This window comes from Strigops habroptila, chromosome 11 (assembly GCF_004027225.2).
Source record: "Strigops habroptila isolate Jane chromosome 11, bStrHab1.2.pri, whole genome shotgun sequence".
Taxonomy (NCBI): domain Eukaryota; kingdom Metazoa; phylum Chordata; class Aves; order Psittaciformes; family Psittacidae; genus Strigops; species Strigops habroptila.
In genome coordinates, this window is record NC_046360.1 from 26804371 (window position 1) to 26824444 (window position 20074).

General features: G+C 41.9%; 1 protein-coding gene across 4 annotated transcripts in view; it reads right to left on the reverse strand.

The window, feature by feature from the left end:
* The window catches only part of GRM7 (glutamate metabotropic receptor 7), a 316514-nt gene that overhangs the window by 71270 nt on the left and 225170 nt on the right, over positions 1-20074 (reverse strand). The window contains exon 8 of one of the 4 annotated variants that reach the window (XM_030501642.1): positions 16985-17920. The exons of 2 other annotated variants lie outside the window; for them this stretch is intronic. In XM_030501642.1, coding sequence (XP_030357502.1) covers positions 16985-17920 — 936 coding nt within the window. Of the gene's footprint in view, positions 1-16043; positions 17921-20074 lie in introns of those variants that run through there. One more of the 4 variants, XM_030501639.1, reaches the window with a different exon arrangement.

Consider the following 20074-nt stretch of genomic DNA (forward strand, 5'->3'; position numbering starts at 1 on the left):
TACAGACCCAATTCTGCACCTATTCCTTATTAAATATATTTTTGACAGGATAAAAGAACCCAAAATGTTTATTGCTGTCTTCACAGCTGCACAGCATACCTGTTTTTAACAGAGATTTATTTACTGTCTTCTATCCCTTATTATGTACCAAGAAATAAATGTTGAGTACCTAGTAGTTCCCTTATCTCTGCATGAGGAAGCCACAAAGAAGCTTGTAAGTACAAAACTGAATTTGTGAAAAACTATTCCTTCTGTCAGCACATGCAAGCCCTGGGCCTCAGGGGAGAAAAAGCATCCAAAGGAAGATTTTTTCAGTGTGCATGATTGCAATCAAATCGAGCCAGTCCTGCAGCCACAGGGAAGTTTTCTTTAATAAAGGTTGTTTTATGCATTACCTTCTTGACCCAGTGACACAGCGCTGGGCACTGAACAACTCCCCATGCTCCACAGATGCTACCTGGGCACACATCCAGAAGATGTGTTTATTTTTTCCCAAGCAAGTCCTTGCTCGGGTCCAAGTTAGACTGAATGTGGCGCTGGGCTCTGCTTCACGCTTGCGAGGCAGCCGGCAGCGCTCAGCACATGGGACAATTATCAACAGCGATATTTGGAGGCTCTGACCTTTTTTTTCTTGTCTTAGTCATTAATAGATTTCATCTTCCAGTCAATAAAATACGCTAAAATTACATTGATTTTGAAGTTCTGGAGACTCAAATCACTTGATCTTTGTGCTTAAACTTCCTTGGTCCTCCAATTAAGGTACCAGAATAAATCTTAACTGCTACCTAATATCAGTTCTCACAAGGCTTTCTCTCCAACTGTAAGTACCTTGGCTAAACTAATTGATTTTCCTTCCTTTCTGTTAGCATCACCTAACAAACTCCAATGCTAAGCTTTTAAATGCATTTTACTCTTCAACTTACTGGTGAATTATTGTTGCTAGTTAAGTTGTTAGCAGGATCTGTTCCACTACTAAAAAGAGCTATCTTGTCTTCAAATTATATTTAATTATCTCCATTAAACATTACAGGCTGCTCTGATGTTGAAAATGTAAATCATAGAGAGCAAGAGGAAGATGATAGCATATTGTTCATCACATATTTTGTCCTCCTACTCCCTCTGCATTCTTTTAAATAAATGTCTCTAACGATAAGTCCAACGAAGATCTTGTGATATCCAACTACAATACATACAGTATTTTTTAGTTATTAGAAACTAATAATCATTAATCGGTGAAACCATATGACTGAGGGCATGCACGGTTACACCTCAGGTTTCATTACTCTGGCAGAGGCAGTTAATGGCTGAATGGATGGTGTTTAATGGGCAACTTAGCAGTGTGAGAAAAGAGGTTATTGCCTAGTTACCCCATCCTTTGTAAATAGGCAGTTTCACCTCATTCCCCACCCTGGGTTTTGTCACCCACAGATACTTCAGCCATCTAAAGGCCAAATGCCAAAACAGATTGAACAATCTCTTGGTGAAGCACCGGACATCATTAGCTGAAAAGTGTTAAACCCGAAACACCCTTCAGAAAGCCTTGACAACAAAAGAGGACCACAAGGTTCCCTGCAGCTGACCCCATCAACAAAGACTTGGCTGGAAATGTCTGTCAGATAATGCAGCTTGTCTTGTGAAATGCTCTTTGCACCACATAGAGCTTGGTGGGTACACTTCCAGCGCTGCCCTCTCTTTCCCACCCCCACTAGTCGTTTGGGAAAGAAAACCTATGGATTTTGTTGCTGAGAGAACAGAAGCAGGCACATTAGTTGATAGTGAAGACAAAGTTCAAGACAGAACCAATGTCAAACACCAATATTGCAAGAAGGAAAAAGTCTTCCTTTTTTTTCTTCTCCCGGTCTGGACAGGTCATCACACTCCACCTGGTAAGATTCTGCAGGGTGCCTCTCGTCTTGCACCACAAACCCTCCACTGTGGTGTGAACGGATCCAGGCTTCAGAGCAGCTCCAGCTCCTACTATTGTTATTGCACTTCCCACCTCCCGCAGCTTTGCTCCTCGGCGTGTCAGCAGAGCCCTTCTCCATTGAGACCCCCTCCTCAACAGGAGGGAAAACCCAGTAAAACCATCATCTCTCTCTGATCTCTCCCCCTTAGGCTCCCCTTTCTCCTTCCAATTTTTCATCCTTGCCCATGCATCAGAGCCAGCTCTTCTTGTATATGCTTGTAGGCATCTTTGTTTTGGCAGTTGCAGACTAACCTCTTTCTCTTTGAGAGGCTTTTCATTTGTCATAAAGGTATTGATCCTCTGACAAATAGTTCTCAGCTGCTTTGTGCCATGTAAACAACATTACAGATATCTAAAGCTGCCTGGAAGTAAGGGCAGAGCAGGAACTTGGTGACATCTCCTGTACCAGGCAGTGGACAGGGCTCCAGTTGTGCTCACTGTTTAATGGAGGGCCTCCTCGGACCCTCTGCAACCAGGTTAAATGATGTTGGAGTAGCTCAGATGCTGCAGGGTAAGCTGACCGGGGGCCACAGGACATGACGTGCTGGTGGCTGTGATGCTTCCCCAGCACCCAACACCCCACAGAGCAGCAACGTGTTCTGCCACTGGCACAGCACAACTGGTCTGCCCAGAGCCCTCCAGCTCTGCTGCGTGGTAAGGAAGGATCCTTGCTGGCTTCCTTTTGGCTGAATAGTTTTTGCTGAATATGAACACAGATTTTTAAAAGCATTATTTCAAATGCAGAAGTATAAAACATACCACTTTTGATGGGGTACGCTTGGGACCACAAATTCTTGCTTCAGTCTACAATTAATTGTTGTTGTTTCTTTTAACCTTCTGCTAAACTTATGCCCCAAAGACAAACTACAAGGCAATTCCTTTGACTGTTGATAGTCTCTACTTTTTATTATTATTACATGCCTGCTTAAACCATTTAAAACAACCAAGTAAATGCTTCAGGTCAATGTTTTTGTGTTCATCTCTTATGTATAGTGAAACCTATTTCTTGCTTTGCATTAAATTGGCCTTGCTAGACTGAAAGTGCCCTTTCAAGAATCAGCTGTTATCTTGCTCCACAAATCCAGCTATATTTAGGCTCACTGGTATGCACAGAGGACCTGACATTTTTGTGTTAGGGATCTTATTCAGAGCAAACTGCACCCATCTCCATGATCAATGGAGGTTTCGCTTTGTGATGGGGGAGATTTCCTTACCAGTTCCTGAAACTTTGGATTTTTTACTGATTTTGTAGAAAAGTCATCTCAGCCTTAACTCTCTTGGGTAAACCATGGAGTTTGAGTTACTAGTTCCAAAGTTGCCACATTCTCTCTTCTTTCTATGGTTTGGTGGCAAGGTAATACAATTGTACTACAGGTAGGAAGTTCACTGCTCAGTGATGCCCATCCCATGACTTCGACCAAATAAATGGCAAAACTTCACTTGACTGACTCTCTCTGAGCACGGTTTGTTTTCTCTTTTCATTTTGTTTTCTGTTTATTCTAAAGCAAACAGAAGAAAAATTTAAGCTCTGAGTGTGTGACCCAAGTTTGGGGTATAAAAGAATGCTCCTTCTGTTGTCGGACTGACAAGGGTACTTGATTTCATGCCCTTCCACAGACTGCTTTCATTAAGCCATTCATATACACAATGACAAAAGTGCTTAAGACCCATTCTTTCTGCTGAAATGCTTGATCAAATGAAAACCCTGACTCCAGCATTACAAGTTTCAGCAAGAAAATTGAGAAACATCTGCTAACTTACATTGTATTGAATAAGCCCTTCATGGATTTCTTTTTGTTCCTGGATGAGCTTAGAATCAGCAGGCATTATTTCTTACTCAAAATAACATTATTAGTTTCTACAATACCCATGGGGTCACAAACTGGTTTGTGATCTGCTCTCACAAAAATGCTACTTCAGTTCCTAGCATTTGATTTACAATGTTAGCCATGATCTACAGGATTTTCTGAAAAGATGATTAACTCTTGCTCAAACAAAGGAGCATTAATGGGAACTAAGGTTTTGTGCAGCAGAAATCAAAACTGCGCTATACACTGCCCAGACCCAGCAGAGCACACCATCCTCTGGCCACTTCCTATGGGAAAACTCTTATAGAGATGAGTACAGGGAGTGACCTTTCAATACAGCCCTAAAGCATCCCACCCGAATCCCCAAAACAGGACTCTCCAAAATAACCATGCTAGAAGAGGATCAAGGTTGCAGGGAATATACCAATACCTCTGGGAAACCACATCATCTTGTAATGTACTTATCTCAAGCCTCACATACACAGGAAATTCAAAATAACCATTACGATACATTATCACAAATTGAAAGTATCTGCAAAGACATTCAAATAAATTTACCCTTCCCTATTCTGAGCAAATGAGATAATTTTATGATTACTTCCTTGCAAACTAACTTTGAAGAGCTATTTTATAATTATAGAGTTACCCCTTGTTCATATATGTAGCTACCCTGAGGCACGTGTGACTATTCACACTATTCAGAAGTGCTATTCACGAAATAGGGTTTTGCAAGACAGAGATTTTAATGTTTGATGCCATAGAGATACCACAAGCTTGAAAAAAATCCCCCACTAACACGCAACAGCAGTTCCATGGTCAATGCAACAGCTCTGCTGGAGAAATCATGTTGTCAAGCTCAAGAGAGTTTGACATTGCAGAGATATCAAAATGCAAGCAAAGAGAAAAGTTTCATCAACAAAGTAATTACTCTTCCGGACTCAATGGAACCGTAATTATTTCGTGTTGAGGTGTTGTCAGTTTATGCTGCAGATAAAAACTGTTAGGTAATGCTGACAGGGGCCTATGCAGAGATTGCTTTTCAGATGTAAAAGCCTGCTGGCAGTTCTACATTTTCCAAAAAAAAAACCACACCCCAAACCATAAGGAACCAAAAAAGTACATGTCAACACTATGCATTAAACACCCACACGTTTTTCCCTTTAAGAATACATTGCTTTTTAGCCAGAGGCAGTTAAGTCTGCACTAGAAATCACAGAGGAAAAAGATACCCTTCTTCGACACCTTCCTTTGGCATCTTTTTGAAGTTCAGTGCTCGTATGCAACAACAGGACAGTGATACTTGCACGCCCAACAAAACGGAACAAGGACAGTGTGCCTGGAGAGTTAGGGCCGAATGCCTCTGCCACTACTCGGGCTCCGAATGGGCGGTGCGAAAAGGCACAAAAAACATCCCCAGCTCTGCTGTCCCAGGCAATCCAAGATCGTTCATACCTTGTGGATCCTGGTTAACTTGGTACGGTTGAAATGCAGAAGGCTGAGGAGGAGCTGAATGACTCCCTGCTTTGCCTACTTGGTGCAGCAGTTCGCCTGCTCGAGGCTGCAGCAATGGCATGGAAGAACATTTCTCCCTGAATGTGAGAAATTATTCATTTATGGTTTTGCCACAAAACATACCCCTCCTTCCCCCAAGGTGGTGCTTGGAGTTGCATGCCCTGCCATGACGCATTCTCAGAGACCTGCAGTTCCTCTTCAAGGGAAGGATATTTTCAGTTACACACTTTTAGTCTGCTGAAGTGGTCCAGAGAGGAAGACCTCAGACCACAGCAGGGAATTTGGCTGCCCTGTTGCTTTGTGTCCTGGTCACTGTGGCAGACGCAACAGGGGTGACCCTTCCTGGACCTGGGTAGGGATATTTTCCCCTCTATAATGCATGGTCCTTTCTAGGTTCCATTTATTTTTCCATCCAAACCAGATTTTTTCTCTCTGCTCAAAAACAGACGGGAAAGGAAAAGGCTAGAATTATCACAGCAAAGAGATCCCTCACTTTCCAGATCAGACATCAAAGCAGCATGCTTGCAGGCTTCAAAGAGTCCCTCGGTAACTGCAGAACTACCGTGGGGTTGCTAACAAAGTAATTTCTGCTTAAATGAATACATCTCTGTTATGAGACAGCCACATACAAATGTAGCATTATTACTCCATTATAGAGATACCTGCTTCAGTAATTGAAAATTTCACAAAATGAATTGATTGTTAATTATCTTTTAGCTTTCACCTATACATTCCTGTAAGGCTATTACTGTATAAGCGTGAACACAACGACTGCATCGCTTATACCTGACTAACGGTTGGTGGCATTCCTTCATCGGAAATGCACACCCTCCTCCTTAGGTAATTATGTGGAACATGATTGTGGCCTTGGGCTCTGCCTGCTCGGTGTTTTCAATTTGATTTTACTACAAAAGTACATATTAACATTAAAGGAGCATTACAATGCAGCAAATGTGATAAAACAGATCAATGTTAGGTGTACCTTATGCTCCTGTTGTTTCAAGAATCATAATCACCATTAATTTATGGTCTTCTGAGAAGGCTCTAATTACTCTAATCATCTCTTATTTCACCCAGAGTATGCACTTTTGCTGTTACCTAGCTTTAAATACCTGCCTTGACAATACAGACAACATAGACTTGCAGTTTTAGCAGTGCTACAGCCTTTTACCAGCTTGGCTGAACTTAGGAGGTTCTGAACACCTGAGTCAGATGCTCAGGTGGGACATCTCCCAGACAGGATCAAGTGCAGGTGGAAATCCCTCTTCCAGAAGAGTCCTGACTTGGGAATATGATGCAGCACCAAAATGTCTGTATTCTTCCAGTCACTAAAGATGCCTCTTTGAAGAGCACAGGTGTCAACTCCCACAACCTGGCCAAATCCTGGGTGGTTCTTTTCTGCCCAGTTTGCATTGCCCAACCTTAGCCACTTGACGATGCCATTATTAACATGGTTACCACAATCCCAGGGGGCCCTCCCATAGCCTGGCACTGAACACAGCCTGAGAACATATATAGAGTTAAACACATCTCCCCACCTTAAACTGTATTACTGGGGGCTGCTAAAATTGCTACATATCAGCTGATGCAATGCTTCTAACATGTAGTTTTTAAATCCATCTGTAAAATGCTTTAGGTTTCTTCTGCACGCAAGGAACTGTTACTATTGTTATTATTCTATTCATTTCTGAAACACTCCAATCTTTGCCTGCTGAACATTATACAGATTATTGGTGGATAAAAATCCAGAATCATATAGTTCCATAAATAAGTGAAAATCAAAGCTTCTAAACCACATTTAAGTACACAGAGATATTTTCCCACCACTCATTGTTTTCTATCTAGTGTACAAATGAAATCACAAGAAATTTCATGGCAGCACATATTAATATATCATTTTAGTTTCACTTCAGAGTAGCAAAACTTTAGGAAATACTTAACACTTTACAAAAGTGACTCAGAAGTGCTTTTTAGATACTGAATGCCAAATCCATGGTATAGAAATGCAGCTTCATCAGTGTAAATGAGGTTGCAACTGGATGTCCCAGAGCCAGGTTCCACTTCTTACATGATTGCTCCTTTTTTTGTGTTGCTTTCTGCAAAGACCCCAGCAGCTTTGCTTGTGCAATGCATCATGGCATTGCTTGTGAAGTCTAAGCAGAAAGAGGGCTTGTTTCCCGGGCTGAGCTCTGCAGTACTGCAACTCTGTGCTCCCATCTCCGACCGACACGAGTGCCCTGGACAGCAGCAAGTCTCATGCATGGCACCTCTGGCCCACTGCCTTGGAGAAACCTGCATTGCGGGCAGTGGTTGCTCAGTATGAATCAAATGCTTTTACATCCATCTCCTATTGTTGGAGAAAGTTGTATGGAAGATAGCTCTCAGTCATAGCAGAAGGATTGCACTCAGTACAACTCAAAGCTGCAGGAAAGCAGTCAGGATTTTGCACAGCCGAAGAATTAGTGTTCCCAATCTGCCCCCCAACCCAGGCAGAGCCCAAGCCCCCACAATACCTGCACAGAGAGCCAGCCCCTTCTCCTGCAGCACAGGAGACAGGCTGACTTGTCAGGCACAGGCAGCCATACAGAAACACAAACCCACGCTCCTCGCTTTCCATGTACAACTCTCCCATGGCAAGCAGGAAGGTACATTTAAAGCTTGAGATAAGGCAATGAAATTATAAACCAGCCTGTCTCTTCTAGAGATATTGCCTGAGGCACATCCTGCATAGCCACAAACTAAAACAGCTTCAAGTTTTCTTAAAAATATAGCCACCACCCAGAAGTAAATCTAGCATTCATCGCACATCTCCTCATGAATCTCGGAGCCGAATAGCCTTCACCCGATCCACCTCCTGCTAACGAGTCACACTTGTCCTCCATGAGAGCAGGTACAACATCATGTCACAGCAGCCTCTGAATCACAAACCCAAGCGGCCAACATTCCATCATCCCCCAGCCTTGACCTCAGAGGGGAGAGCAGGGCACTGGAAGTATCAATCTCTCATCCTTTCTGGCATCAAATGGTCAAACAACTTGTCCTAGCTAAGCTTTAATTTGGTTCTCTCTTCATGAGCCCTAAGCCATTTTCCATCACATCAAATAGAAGTGACAAATAACCACATCTCTCTCCGCCATGCCAAAGTGTTAGGGTCTGGTACAACCAGAAATCCCAGGTGCTCAAGTTTAAGTCCACTATAGTTTTGCTTCACTTCTGCACTTCCTTCCCCCTCCAACCCCAAATTTTTTTTTACAGCAGCTTACTAAGCAGAGGGAGATGGGGCAGGTATTCCTGATGAGGACATCTACTCCCTGAAGTGATAAGTGAAAACTCCAAAGCAATCCAGTCAGTAATACTGTATTTTTCCTGAGTTGTACTCTCCCTTAGGAGTTCTTAAAAGCAGCTGCTAAAGGCCTTAAGCCAGCTATATTCAATAAGTGGTCGGTCCATGAGCGCCTGTTTGTTTAGGGACGAAATCTCCCACCAAAACGCCAGGGAGATAGAAACTAGTGTGTGGCTCCAGAACTCAAAATTCCTGTAGCTCTTACTGCTTCAATGATATGTATGTAAATACTGACTTTTTATTTTAGGGTTAAACCATTAGTAGCAGTGACCTGTTACAAGCTTTTTGTGCTATTCTTTTGACTAGTAACAGCATCCTTTTCCATCTGGAAGATAAAATGAATGCAGGAAATAATTAAATAGATGTTATTGAGAACTTTATCAAGAAGTTATATATTTAAGAGTTTTTATTAGTTCTACAGAAATTAACTTTGAAACTCTATAGGCACTGAAAGGTATTCACAAGGCTTTTTATATACTTTTGCAGTGGTGCTCTTATATATCCTGATAAAAATACAGGCCACCAGGATAATTTCTGTAGTAAAGGTTATCACCCCAAAAGATTCACTGATTATTTCATTTCTAGATTTCAATGAACACTTAATTTTCCCCTCATTTAAAATGAAACACTATGTACGCACTGTGAATAGCCCAACACTGCACTGAAGTGGGCGTCACTGTATACTCTGTCCTTGGGGGATGTCCAGACCTCACAGCTCCAGCATGGAGGGCCTTAAATGAAATTAGGTGAAGCTGCTTTTCAATCCAGGCTTGTCTCAGGACAACTCTAATGACAGATTCTTATATTCCGTGGTTTTCTTGGGGATACAATCTTGAGGCTGGATAAAATTAGGAACTTCAGCATGTTCTGAACATGCAGATCCCTATGATAATGAAGCAGTGAGTGAACTAAAAGCACATCAATGAAAGAAATTAATATTTGTGGTCAATGAGTTTCATGCAGGTACTACTACTAGAATGCTGCTTTAAACAAAAACTTTAAACTGGAATGCTGCTTTAAATGTGCCCCAAATCATGGAAGATTGAAAATCACACTCCCTGTGAGCCAAAAAGCCTGATTTTCTCCACCATCCAATGTATAAAACTCCAACAAATGTCGCATTAAAATCCTCATAACTCCAAAATCCACATATGTAGAGTTGCTATAGTAACTGTCATCTCAAGCCTTCTCAGGGGAGAAAATAAATGTGTGTCCTACCTGGTTAATTGGTATTTGTGTTACAGAGAATTGAAGGGTAACCTAGTTTCACCAGAAAATAGAATATGTTCTGAAGTGCTATCATGTTAATGTGACATTATTTAATCTGAATAAGAATCCACTTTGCATATGTCTTCAAATAACAGTATTTATGTAACATTCCACACAATAAGTAAAAATGTTGCTGCCAAATATGCCTGATTTATTCTGCTTATTGATTTGAATAAAATGGGCATTAAAAAATAGAGAAACAAGAAGGAAGGTGGAAGAGTTGATGGGATTAAGGACTTCAAATTTTATAGTGGTTATATTACAATAAAATAAACCCCTGCAACTAAAGGCTCATGCAATCTGGATGCAAAAATAAGCTGATGTAAGATGACGAGTGTATCGTCAACTTTTCCCCATTTCTCTTCACCCCAGGACGAACAAAGCTCCCAGCCAGGAGGACCACACTGGCTGAGAAACCATCATCACTCACAGTTATAACTTTTTTAACTTGAAAAAAGTCCTGAAAATAATTCAAGAAAAAATCCCATTTGGAGAATATATTCAAGAACACTTGACAGTTATTACTAGCTTGTAAATGTATCCAGAAATGTATTATTTTAATCTTAGCCATTACTAAATAAAAGTAATCACAGCCTCAAGGCAATAAAATCTCTGTGAAACATAAAAAATACAACGATGGCACATCCCTCTATATTAGTTCAATGATATAACTCAAGAAAATATCTTAGGGGAACTACATTTGAACATAGTTGAAGAGTACAGATACAGACTCCAAACCTGCAGAGATAATGATTTTTCTTAATCTCCTGGTTATAGGTCTGGTAAGTTTTCAAATTGCACTCCTCCTTCAAAAGGGGAGGAGCACGCTCACGGGAACTACATACCTGCACATGCTAACATGTGCTGCCATCAGTTTGAGGAGAACACCAAATGTAATGCACTGCAATGCAAAGCAGCGCAAGGTTTTGGGCAAGCGAAGTGCCCAAGGGGATTCTGACATGCCTGCTACATAAAGCAGATTGATGTTCAGGTTTGCCACTAAAGGGACCTAATTTTTCAGTATTACATTCTAGGGATTCAGGAAATTCAATTTAAGCCACAACGTGTATATATAGATTTAGTATTACCATATATATATAGTAATACTAAATAACCGCAGGAGAGGAAAATAGCTTGTGAGCTCATAGTCCTTCATAATTAAAGCCAAACACTGTTAGAAGAAAGGGAGAATACTCAGACAAGAAAAAAACCCCACGCTAACCAAGACTATTTAACACAAACCCACTGGCAATTCTTCCTGCCCTATTAATCTCTGCATACCACCATAATATACCCAAATTCAACATTTCCATTGTCTCCTATTGCATCCTTCCTGTGCAGAATTTTTCAATAGATTATTTCTAAAACTTTTTTAAATTCGGGATGTGTGTTTTACCTCAGCTGTCTTCCTAGGAGATTCTCCTGTCAGCGAGGAGAAGGAGAGGGATGGAGCACCTCTGGGAAGGCTAATGCTCTCTATCTAGGCTTTGCTGCCAGGCTCCACGGGGTTCTGATGCCTGATTTTGCCACTTGGCACCAAGTGCTGGTGAGCAGGACCCTGGGGCCGTGCTGTGAATAGCCAGCCTTATGGATAGAGCTGCTTCGTGGTGGCTCCACTGGCGGACAATGAAGGTGCGTTTCTGCCTGTATTGCTGCTGAAGGCACGGACTGAGGATGCCAGGCACAGCTCTGGAAGGTGTACTTCTATTCACCTGTATCAACTACATTTCAATATTCACTTAATCATAAATACAGCTATGTTACACAACAAAGGTTAAAAAACATGGTAATGAGAAGTGTTGAAGAGTATTGTTTTTCCTAACAATAAATAGACTTCTATGTACAGAAAAAGTAAACCAGTATTTGAACAACTCTATATATCACATTGATTTAACTACAGATGCTTCTTTCCCTTCAGCTTGCTTTTACCATGAAAGCGTTGCCTCCAGAAATAATTTTCAAATATTTACATAATATTTTAAACTATTTACAAAATATTTATGTCAGTTTTTCAAATATTTACATTACGAGAGAGACTAATAGTAAACCAGCAAACTATTACTGCCACCCGTGAAGTGGTGTTTCCAAAACGAGCTAGAGTATATCCCATGCTCTGCCATCCTGTTGCCCTTTGCACTATCTGTAAAAGGAAAACAATAAAAAACCCCATGAAATGAAAACATGTGACTTCATGAAACCAGGTTAACCTCAAATGCATCTCCTGAAACATCACTCAACAGCAGCGCACTGCCAGAGAACAGCCTTCACGTGGAAGGAGCTAACGTGGCATCCCCATGGCAGCACCCTGAGCCTGTGTGAGGCAGTGTGCAAGGTGGAGCATGGCAGAGATCACTCTGCTGCATGCAGGGGCAGAGCATGTGGACTTGGCCCCAAAATGCTGGCCCCTACCAGCCCTGGCAACCCCCTACTGCAGTGACCTGCCTCTGGAAATGAGTTAAAAATCAGATAATCAAAGTAAAAGCGAATGAACAACCAGCCAAGAGGCTGCTTGGACTAATCAATCTCCAGTGCAGGACTGCGCAGGGCAGGGTGTGAGGCACAGCTTCCCACAGGACGCATTCCCACACCACCTGCATCCCTTCCCATCCTTTCACTTCCATACACTAAAATTTTGACTCAATTTGGCTTATTGATTTAGCTGTGCTTTGCCTGACCTTACTGAGCAATCTGTGCTCTTTTCAAGTGCCACTTTGTATTGACTCTGCCGTGGAGCTCTGACTCCTATAATTGGTTTAACAGCTCTTTGAGGCCACTTTCCTTCTGATAAGATACCCACACATCCGCAGAGAATTTAAAATAGTTTTGTTGTCAAAAATAATTACTCCAGGACCATAAAAGTAGTGTTTCATCCCTACAGTCCCCCTACAAACATTTAGGTTAACAAGCTGAGCAACACCAAAGCAGGAGCTGGACGTTGATGGGGATTGACACGTCACCAGTCCTCAACCCCCAAAACCCACTGACTTCAGCTGATGATGGTTTTGATAGTTAGGAGCTGCTCAGAGCTGAACAGTAAGTGACCCTTTCTTTTCTGCAGGGACTCTTCTTTACATTTAGTGGCTTTCTACCAAATACATACTAAAGGAAGGATCTTTCTAAGCAAAGCCATGGCATGATTCCAGTTCTCAGTACTGTGTCCTGGTCCTCAAAGGTTACATCAGCATTTTAGAATATACACTAATAGTTATAGGAAAATGCAAAAAACCACCTCACCCCAAAACACAATCCCCAAACCCTAGACAACAGCAATGATGCCCATATATGGAGCAATGGCTATGTGACCATTGCATCAAAGTCAATGAAACTCAAGGAACAGTGAAACGTGGTAAGGACCATATTGCACCCCACTTGGAAACAACGTGCTGGATTACCAAACCAACCCTATAAAATAAAACTGACCAGGTGCTTTATGAATTTTTAGATAATGGACAAAGAAACTGGCTGAGTAAATGCAAGCTGTAAGAAGGTTATGAATCCGCTTTTTCCATGTGCCACCTCCCATACACCTCATGTTTTATCTCCAATGTGTAGCACAAACTCTGATATCTGGCCTTCCTCAAACCATACTGCTTCCCTCCAGTCTGCTGCAAATGCTACTGCTTGAATTATTTGCCTTTTATGAATTACTTGCAGCATACTTCTAGTTCTTTTTTTTCCTGTTGCTGCTGTTATTTTCTACACTGAACAAGGTAGGTATTTTCAATATGCTTTCTACCAAGCAACATTATGCTTGTATTTATTGATAAAATAAATCCATACAATGAAAATCACAATGTTATATATAACACCATTTCTCAGTTTAAAAGATTGTGTTGCATGAGACTTTCAGCAGGTGCAATTTCCATTTCAGAAACGACCTGGGTGGCTAAGCTTAGCACAATATTTTCCAGAGAAAATACCTGACAGGAAATCACTAGCAATCACAAAAAAGCACAATCCCCTCTCCCCTGCTCAAAAAGGAGAGCCAGAGAAGAAAGCAAAGCAGGAAAGCTACTGCAGCTTGGTCTTTGCGAAGAGAAGGGGGAAAGAGTCCCAGCAAAGCCATTGATGGAGCGCTCAGGTCTGGCACAGTGCCTGGGTCGAACGTGCTACCCAACATGGGGTGGTTTGTTGGCCAAAACACAGCAGCTTTCAGTCCCAGGAATTGCAGTCAGCCACAGCAGCATGGGAAGAGTTTGGGCTGTGACAGCCAGCAGGTAGCAGAGTCCCTTGACCCCAGCACACCCCTGCTGCGGGCGCACCAAGCAGCAGCAGCAGGACAGCAAAGTGAAGAGCTGTTCCTGTTGCCCAGTTCCCCTTCTGTGCTCTGTGTGAAATTGAGTTAATCATCATCTCTTCTGCTGTCCTACATACACTTGTACAAGAATCTTACTCTTTCAAAGAAGTACAGGGTAATTCAGCTCTATAACTACATGGAAACCATACCTTTTGCTATGAAATGATTTTGAATGCTGGCAGCAGCCTTTGAAATTCTTTGGGTCTTTCTATCACCTAGTTAAATCTTTGTAGACAACAATTTAAAGCACTTCATCTTGGTCACCTGCAGGCCTAAAGCATTCCAGGCAGGGAGCACAAAAGCTGCACTGTACACCCTGCTCCAGACCAAAGTTACAAATGGGCCCAACTGCGTTTAAAGCCGCTTATGCTGTTTCTTATCTCTCCCTCGACAGGGAGAATAGACGTGTTTGAAGCATTTGTAAGACTTGGCAGACCTCCTTTCCAGTTGAAATTAATTCCCTTTAGGGATGCAGTGGCTGCCTGTGAAGCCCACTGCAGAGGTGAGATGATACATGAAAACCATTACAACCTCTGCTTCCACCTCAGTGATTCGCTCTTCCACCAGTGAACTGAGGCCAAAACAATTGCAATTTCTGTACCACCACTTCCTGAATAGCAAAGAACAAAGCTCTGGTACAGGCACTGTCCTATGGAAGAGACTTGTAGCCAAAGCGCAGACTTTCCCGAATGACACTGTCCTCCTGCAATTGTACTTCAATAGCCTGTAAGTTGCAAATTCAGAAATTATACCCCTGGCATAAAATGATATGTGTTAGCTGGGATCTGACATTTGCTCTCTCATTTAAAACATGCAATAATTTTATCCACAGCGGTAAGCTTGCCCAAGTCTCGTGTTAAAGAACAAATATTAAATGAAGATAGAGGTGGAAAAAAGGGAGCGAGAAGTCAAAGCTCTTTCTGGCACAGGGGAGAAGCTTGAATTCAGTAAGTGGGGACAACTGACAGTACACTACTAAATCCATGCAAAATCTGTCAGAGCATTTGAGGTGAGGTCAATGATGCCTGAATTCAGCCAGAGGATGTGCAGGTGAGGAGACATGGCAGTGGTTTCCTCTGGGCTGGGAAAGCAGATGCGATCAGGGCTGGGGAGGGTAAAATAGAGTGACAACAGTTCAGGACAGCCTAAGATTTTCATTTCTCCCTAAGGACTAGGCTTGCAGGCATTTGCTAAATCACTCAAATTACAGCTATCTTCAGACAATATTCAGAGAGAAGTAAGTCCAAAGAGATCTCTATCACCAAGAATTAGCTGGAGCCACTTGGGTAGCAACAGGAATAGGCAGAAGGGGCCCAAGACTCAGGAGGTAACTGAAGTTGCAATACTCAGTCACAGTGAGTCACCCCTACACATCACAATAGTAGGGCCATTTTTCACTACTTGAATACTGTTCACTCAAAACACACACAGCAACTAAGGTTCTCCTCAGTATTTTTAAATACTGCAAACGGACAAGGATTTTTTCTTGCCAACAGACCTTCCTTCCAACAATGTTTTGGGAAATGAATTGCATTGTCCTCTCACTGTTTCTTGTAGCATGCTTTCTCCAAGGCCACCATCCCCACCAATAAAGAGAAAAAGAAGGGAGTGACTTTCTCCTTATTGCTTTGTGTGAGACAAGAGAGAGGCTGCCCACGTTTGTACCTAAACCACCACAGCATCCGCTGCAGCATGCGGGGTTAGGACCCCAGCTGACTGCTGGTTCCTGCAGAGCTGATTTGGTATATTTACAAAGAGCACTTTAAATGTGATTTCTGTTGGCAGCAAAGTGCAAAGCTGACCAAGTTTTGTATCTCTTCATATGCACATCTGCTCCGATTGCCAGGGTGTATTTTCCTAAGCTGCCCACGTCCTTTCCTCAGCCGCCAGTGCTGGAGCAGCTGGGAGCACAGGATGGGAGTGGTGTTCACTGGAGCCCGGTGACTGACATACCACATCGCAGATTCCCCTGCAGCATCTGAAGTCTCTCAAAGCCAGTGGAAAGCTTTTAATTGAGTTTGACAGCGCTTTACAATAATTCATTTTCTTAACAATCCAACTAATGGATTAGAACTTTACGTTTGAATGCTTTTTCTTAAGTCACTTAAGTGTAACATTTTTGACTGGCTTTTGGTGAAGGAACGCCATGGGCTTAAGTGAACCTCGCTTATAAAGAGAAGTGACCTGGCATTCACTCCGGGTCTGGCTACACCCTTGCCATAAGCTATGCGGTAGAGTCTACCTGAGTTAGTTTAAAAATAACCCATGTGGAATGCAGTGTCACTCTAGTCTCAGCAGCTGGAGCTCAGGACAGACTATTTACCCTGTGGTGTAAACGTGCCCTGAGGCTGCTGTCTGTGAAGCAGAGCACTCATTCATCAGGCTATGCACTGCCCTCAGTGCTGAATTCCAGAAGCACAGGAGTCTATCTGACTACTTTTTGACACTTTTTTTGCTTACATCTTGTATTCAAAATGATTTAGTTAAGAGATGCTTCTTTCTGGACAATATGACAGCTAATTCTCACCCTACTGAAATGATACAACTGAAATGTATGTAACAATAAAACTCATGGTTAATGTGATTGTTATTGATCATTTGCCGGTTTATCAAATGAATAGCTCACCAGCTAACTGGAGAAGGAAAAAAGTGCTTTATATCATGTGTCTCAGTGAGGAGCTAATGGGATAGCTAATTTTAAAATCTATGTAAAGCTGACCATCAGTAGGTAGTTTATAACTGTTAGGAATCCTGATATATCAGATGCACGTTTGTTCATCTTCACCTACCTTTTCAGCTGACTGGGCAGTGCCAAAAAATATTGGAATGAAGGCAAGCCATACTATACAGGTAGTGTACATAGTGAATCCAATGGGTTTAGCTTCATTAAAATTCTCTGGGACACCCCGAGTCTTGATGGCATACACAGTACATGTAACCATTAGAAGAATGCTATAACCCAAAGAACAAATGATTTGTAGATCCGTAATGTCACATTTGAGGACTCCTCTGGCTTGATCAGGGTTCATAGTTTTCTGCTCATCATAATCTATGATGATGTTGGGTGGGTCAACTGCAAACCAAATAAAGACACCTAGAAGCTGAACAGATATCAAACTTGATGTGATCGCCAGCTGTGATGTGGGGCTGATAAGCCGAGGTGCAGTCACAGACTTTTTGCCCTGTTCAAATATGCGGTAGATGCGGTTTGTTTTAGTTAACAGGGCTGCATAGCTGATGCACATCCCCAAGCCCAAGAAGATACGCCGGAAGGAGCACACTGCAACGTTTGGTTTGGCAATCATCAGAAATGTGATTATGTAGCACAGAAATATCCCTGTTAACAGGACATAGCTGAGTTCCCTCCCAGAAGCCCGGACAATGGGAGTGTCATTATATCTGATGAACGTTGCCATGACAAAAATGGTGGCAATAATTCCCAGCATAGCTAAGAAGACAGGTATCACAGCCCAAGGTGAGTGCCACTCCAGCTTGACAATGGGTATTGAACGGCATCCTGTTCGGTTCTCGTTGGGCCGCTCGCTGTATGAACAGAGCAGACAAGTCACCTCATCAGCCTGGTACTGATAGCCATCACAGAGCTCACAGTGCCAGCAGCATGGCATCCCCTTCACCACCTTCTTCCTCTCTCCTGGCTTGCAAGGCAGGCTGCAGACTGAGGATGGGACTTCACGCACGCCTTTGCCCCACTGCATTTCATCGATCTGCAAGACGTGAAATAGGAAAAGGCTGGTTATTTAGACATTACTGTCAGTCAGCCAGGGTGGGAATGGAAAAGGGAAGGACCAAGGGGGAACCTACAACACAGAAAAGCCAAATGGATGAACTTTATATGCGGTAGTCTTCTGGAAAAGCACCAGGAGTCACACATGCTAGGGTCTTCACATGGGACTCTAATGCATGACTGTATTTGGTGCCTTCGTTTTCCATTTTTATTAGTAGCTAATTCTGGTGGAATGACACACAACATCAGATAATATAATAGAGTGTAAACCTCTTATTTCATGAAAATTAGTAAGAAAACTGCAATGGCTTGAGGGAAGGCAGCAGTTGCATTCACAAAACTGTTTTCTGTGCATCTAGAGCTTGAGGTTTCTTTCCGAGAACAGAATAATACATCTCCTTTCTTGGAACTACTACTGATCAGGTTAATATTTTAAATTAGTTGGAAATATGTCTTATATAGGGTATGGAATCAGTGAGAATATGGCAAGATCTGCAATACAAGCCATGTAAGAAATATGAAGGACAATTAAAATAGTCATCAATTAAAAATGCAATAATTAGATAATATTTCATTTCAAAGTTACATTCTGCTTTTGAAATGCCATACATGCTTCTGGGAATGTAAATTATAAACTATTATACTAAATAAATGGCAAGTCTCACTTGTTCTGCAGTCTCAAGAATCCTGAACTCCAAAGTATGTGCACAAAAGCTCTCAAGTAGTGCAGAATATAAGACTCACAAAAAATTTCAAAATATTCCAGACTAAAGCCAGTCGCCAGTTTCCAAGAAGCAGCGAGGTTTAGCATTGGAGCCCCCTGGAAAATATCAGTGGCTCCAATAGCTGGTGTTTGTGTGACTGGTGTGTGTGTGGCTTTTCCAAATAGAAAACCTGATCTCCTGGGATAGATGTAAATAAGTGTCATTAAAAACAATTTCAGCTATTTTTTTTTTAGGTTACTTAAATGTTTACAAGCTCTGCTATTTTCCCTACAAGTAAAAAATTCTAAGACGAGTTTCTTGAATCAGCCGCCTTGATTATTAATGTATACAGGAAGACTGGGGTGTGCAAGTCTGAAATTGAAGGATTAAGTTGCACTTTCCTAATTTAATTCAAAATAGATCCTGTATCATCACACGCTGCTCAAATACTATACTACCAAGAGTCTCTGCTGTGAGTGTTATAAAAATAGTCCCTCAATAACAGATATTCTAGAGATCTGCCACTGCTTGAGAAACTTCATTAATCTTTAATATTCCCAACTTATTCTGAAAAAAAATTAAAATATCCATGAACTCTTCTTTCATACTGTGCAGAGCTGCAGCTATGCAACTTACAGAAGCTGAAGGAATACTGATGATAAAGGAGAATAAAAAGACTTGCTTAATTGCAGTGGTAAATGGTACTTTGGTCTTACTGGAAGAGTGTGCAAAAGAAGCCAGGAAATCCATTTCTATGCCTGACTCTGTCACTGCTCCGACTAAAGGCTAGCAAGCCCTTTACAAACCTGGAGTTGAATTGTGTGCATGCCTTGCAAGAGAGCTGGAGTAGGCTGGCACATGTCCGTGTAACTTACTGCAGAGGCACAACAAATGATGTTAGCCAGAAAGAAAACCAAAGATGTAGTGAGTAAAGAGGATGAAGGCCAAGACTTCTGACCCATAAAACAGGGGTGAAAATTTCATGACAATTGCTTAAGAAACCCACTGACTGACAGTTTGCTGCCTCTTTTACTCTTCATTGCTGATTTGTATCTCGGCCTTTTAAAAGATAGACTGAGACAGGGTAACTCTAACTTACCTGGGTTTGCACAGCTAGAAAGTGAGAAACATCAGTCCAGTCCAGAGCCTCTATTTTCTATCATAACTATTAAACACAGAAGTTACTTGATGCCCTTTTTACAGCACGCATTGAAATGAAATGAGAAAGGCATCCTAACTGTGGATTTCAACCCATTCTGCAGTGATGAAAGGACTGTCATCAATTTTCTGCAGGCTAGTATCTCACAGAACCACAGAATTATTAATGTTATCATATCCCCACCCCCCCCTATGACTACAAAAGGATGAATTTCCATACTCTCAAATGCATGCTAAGACATTGCTGGGTAGTTGGGACAGCCTAAAGGTAC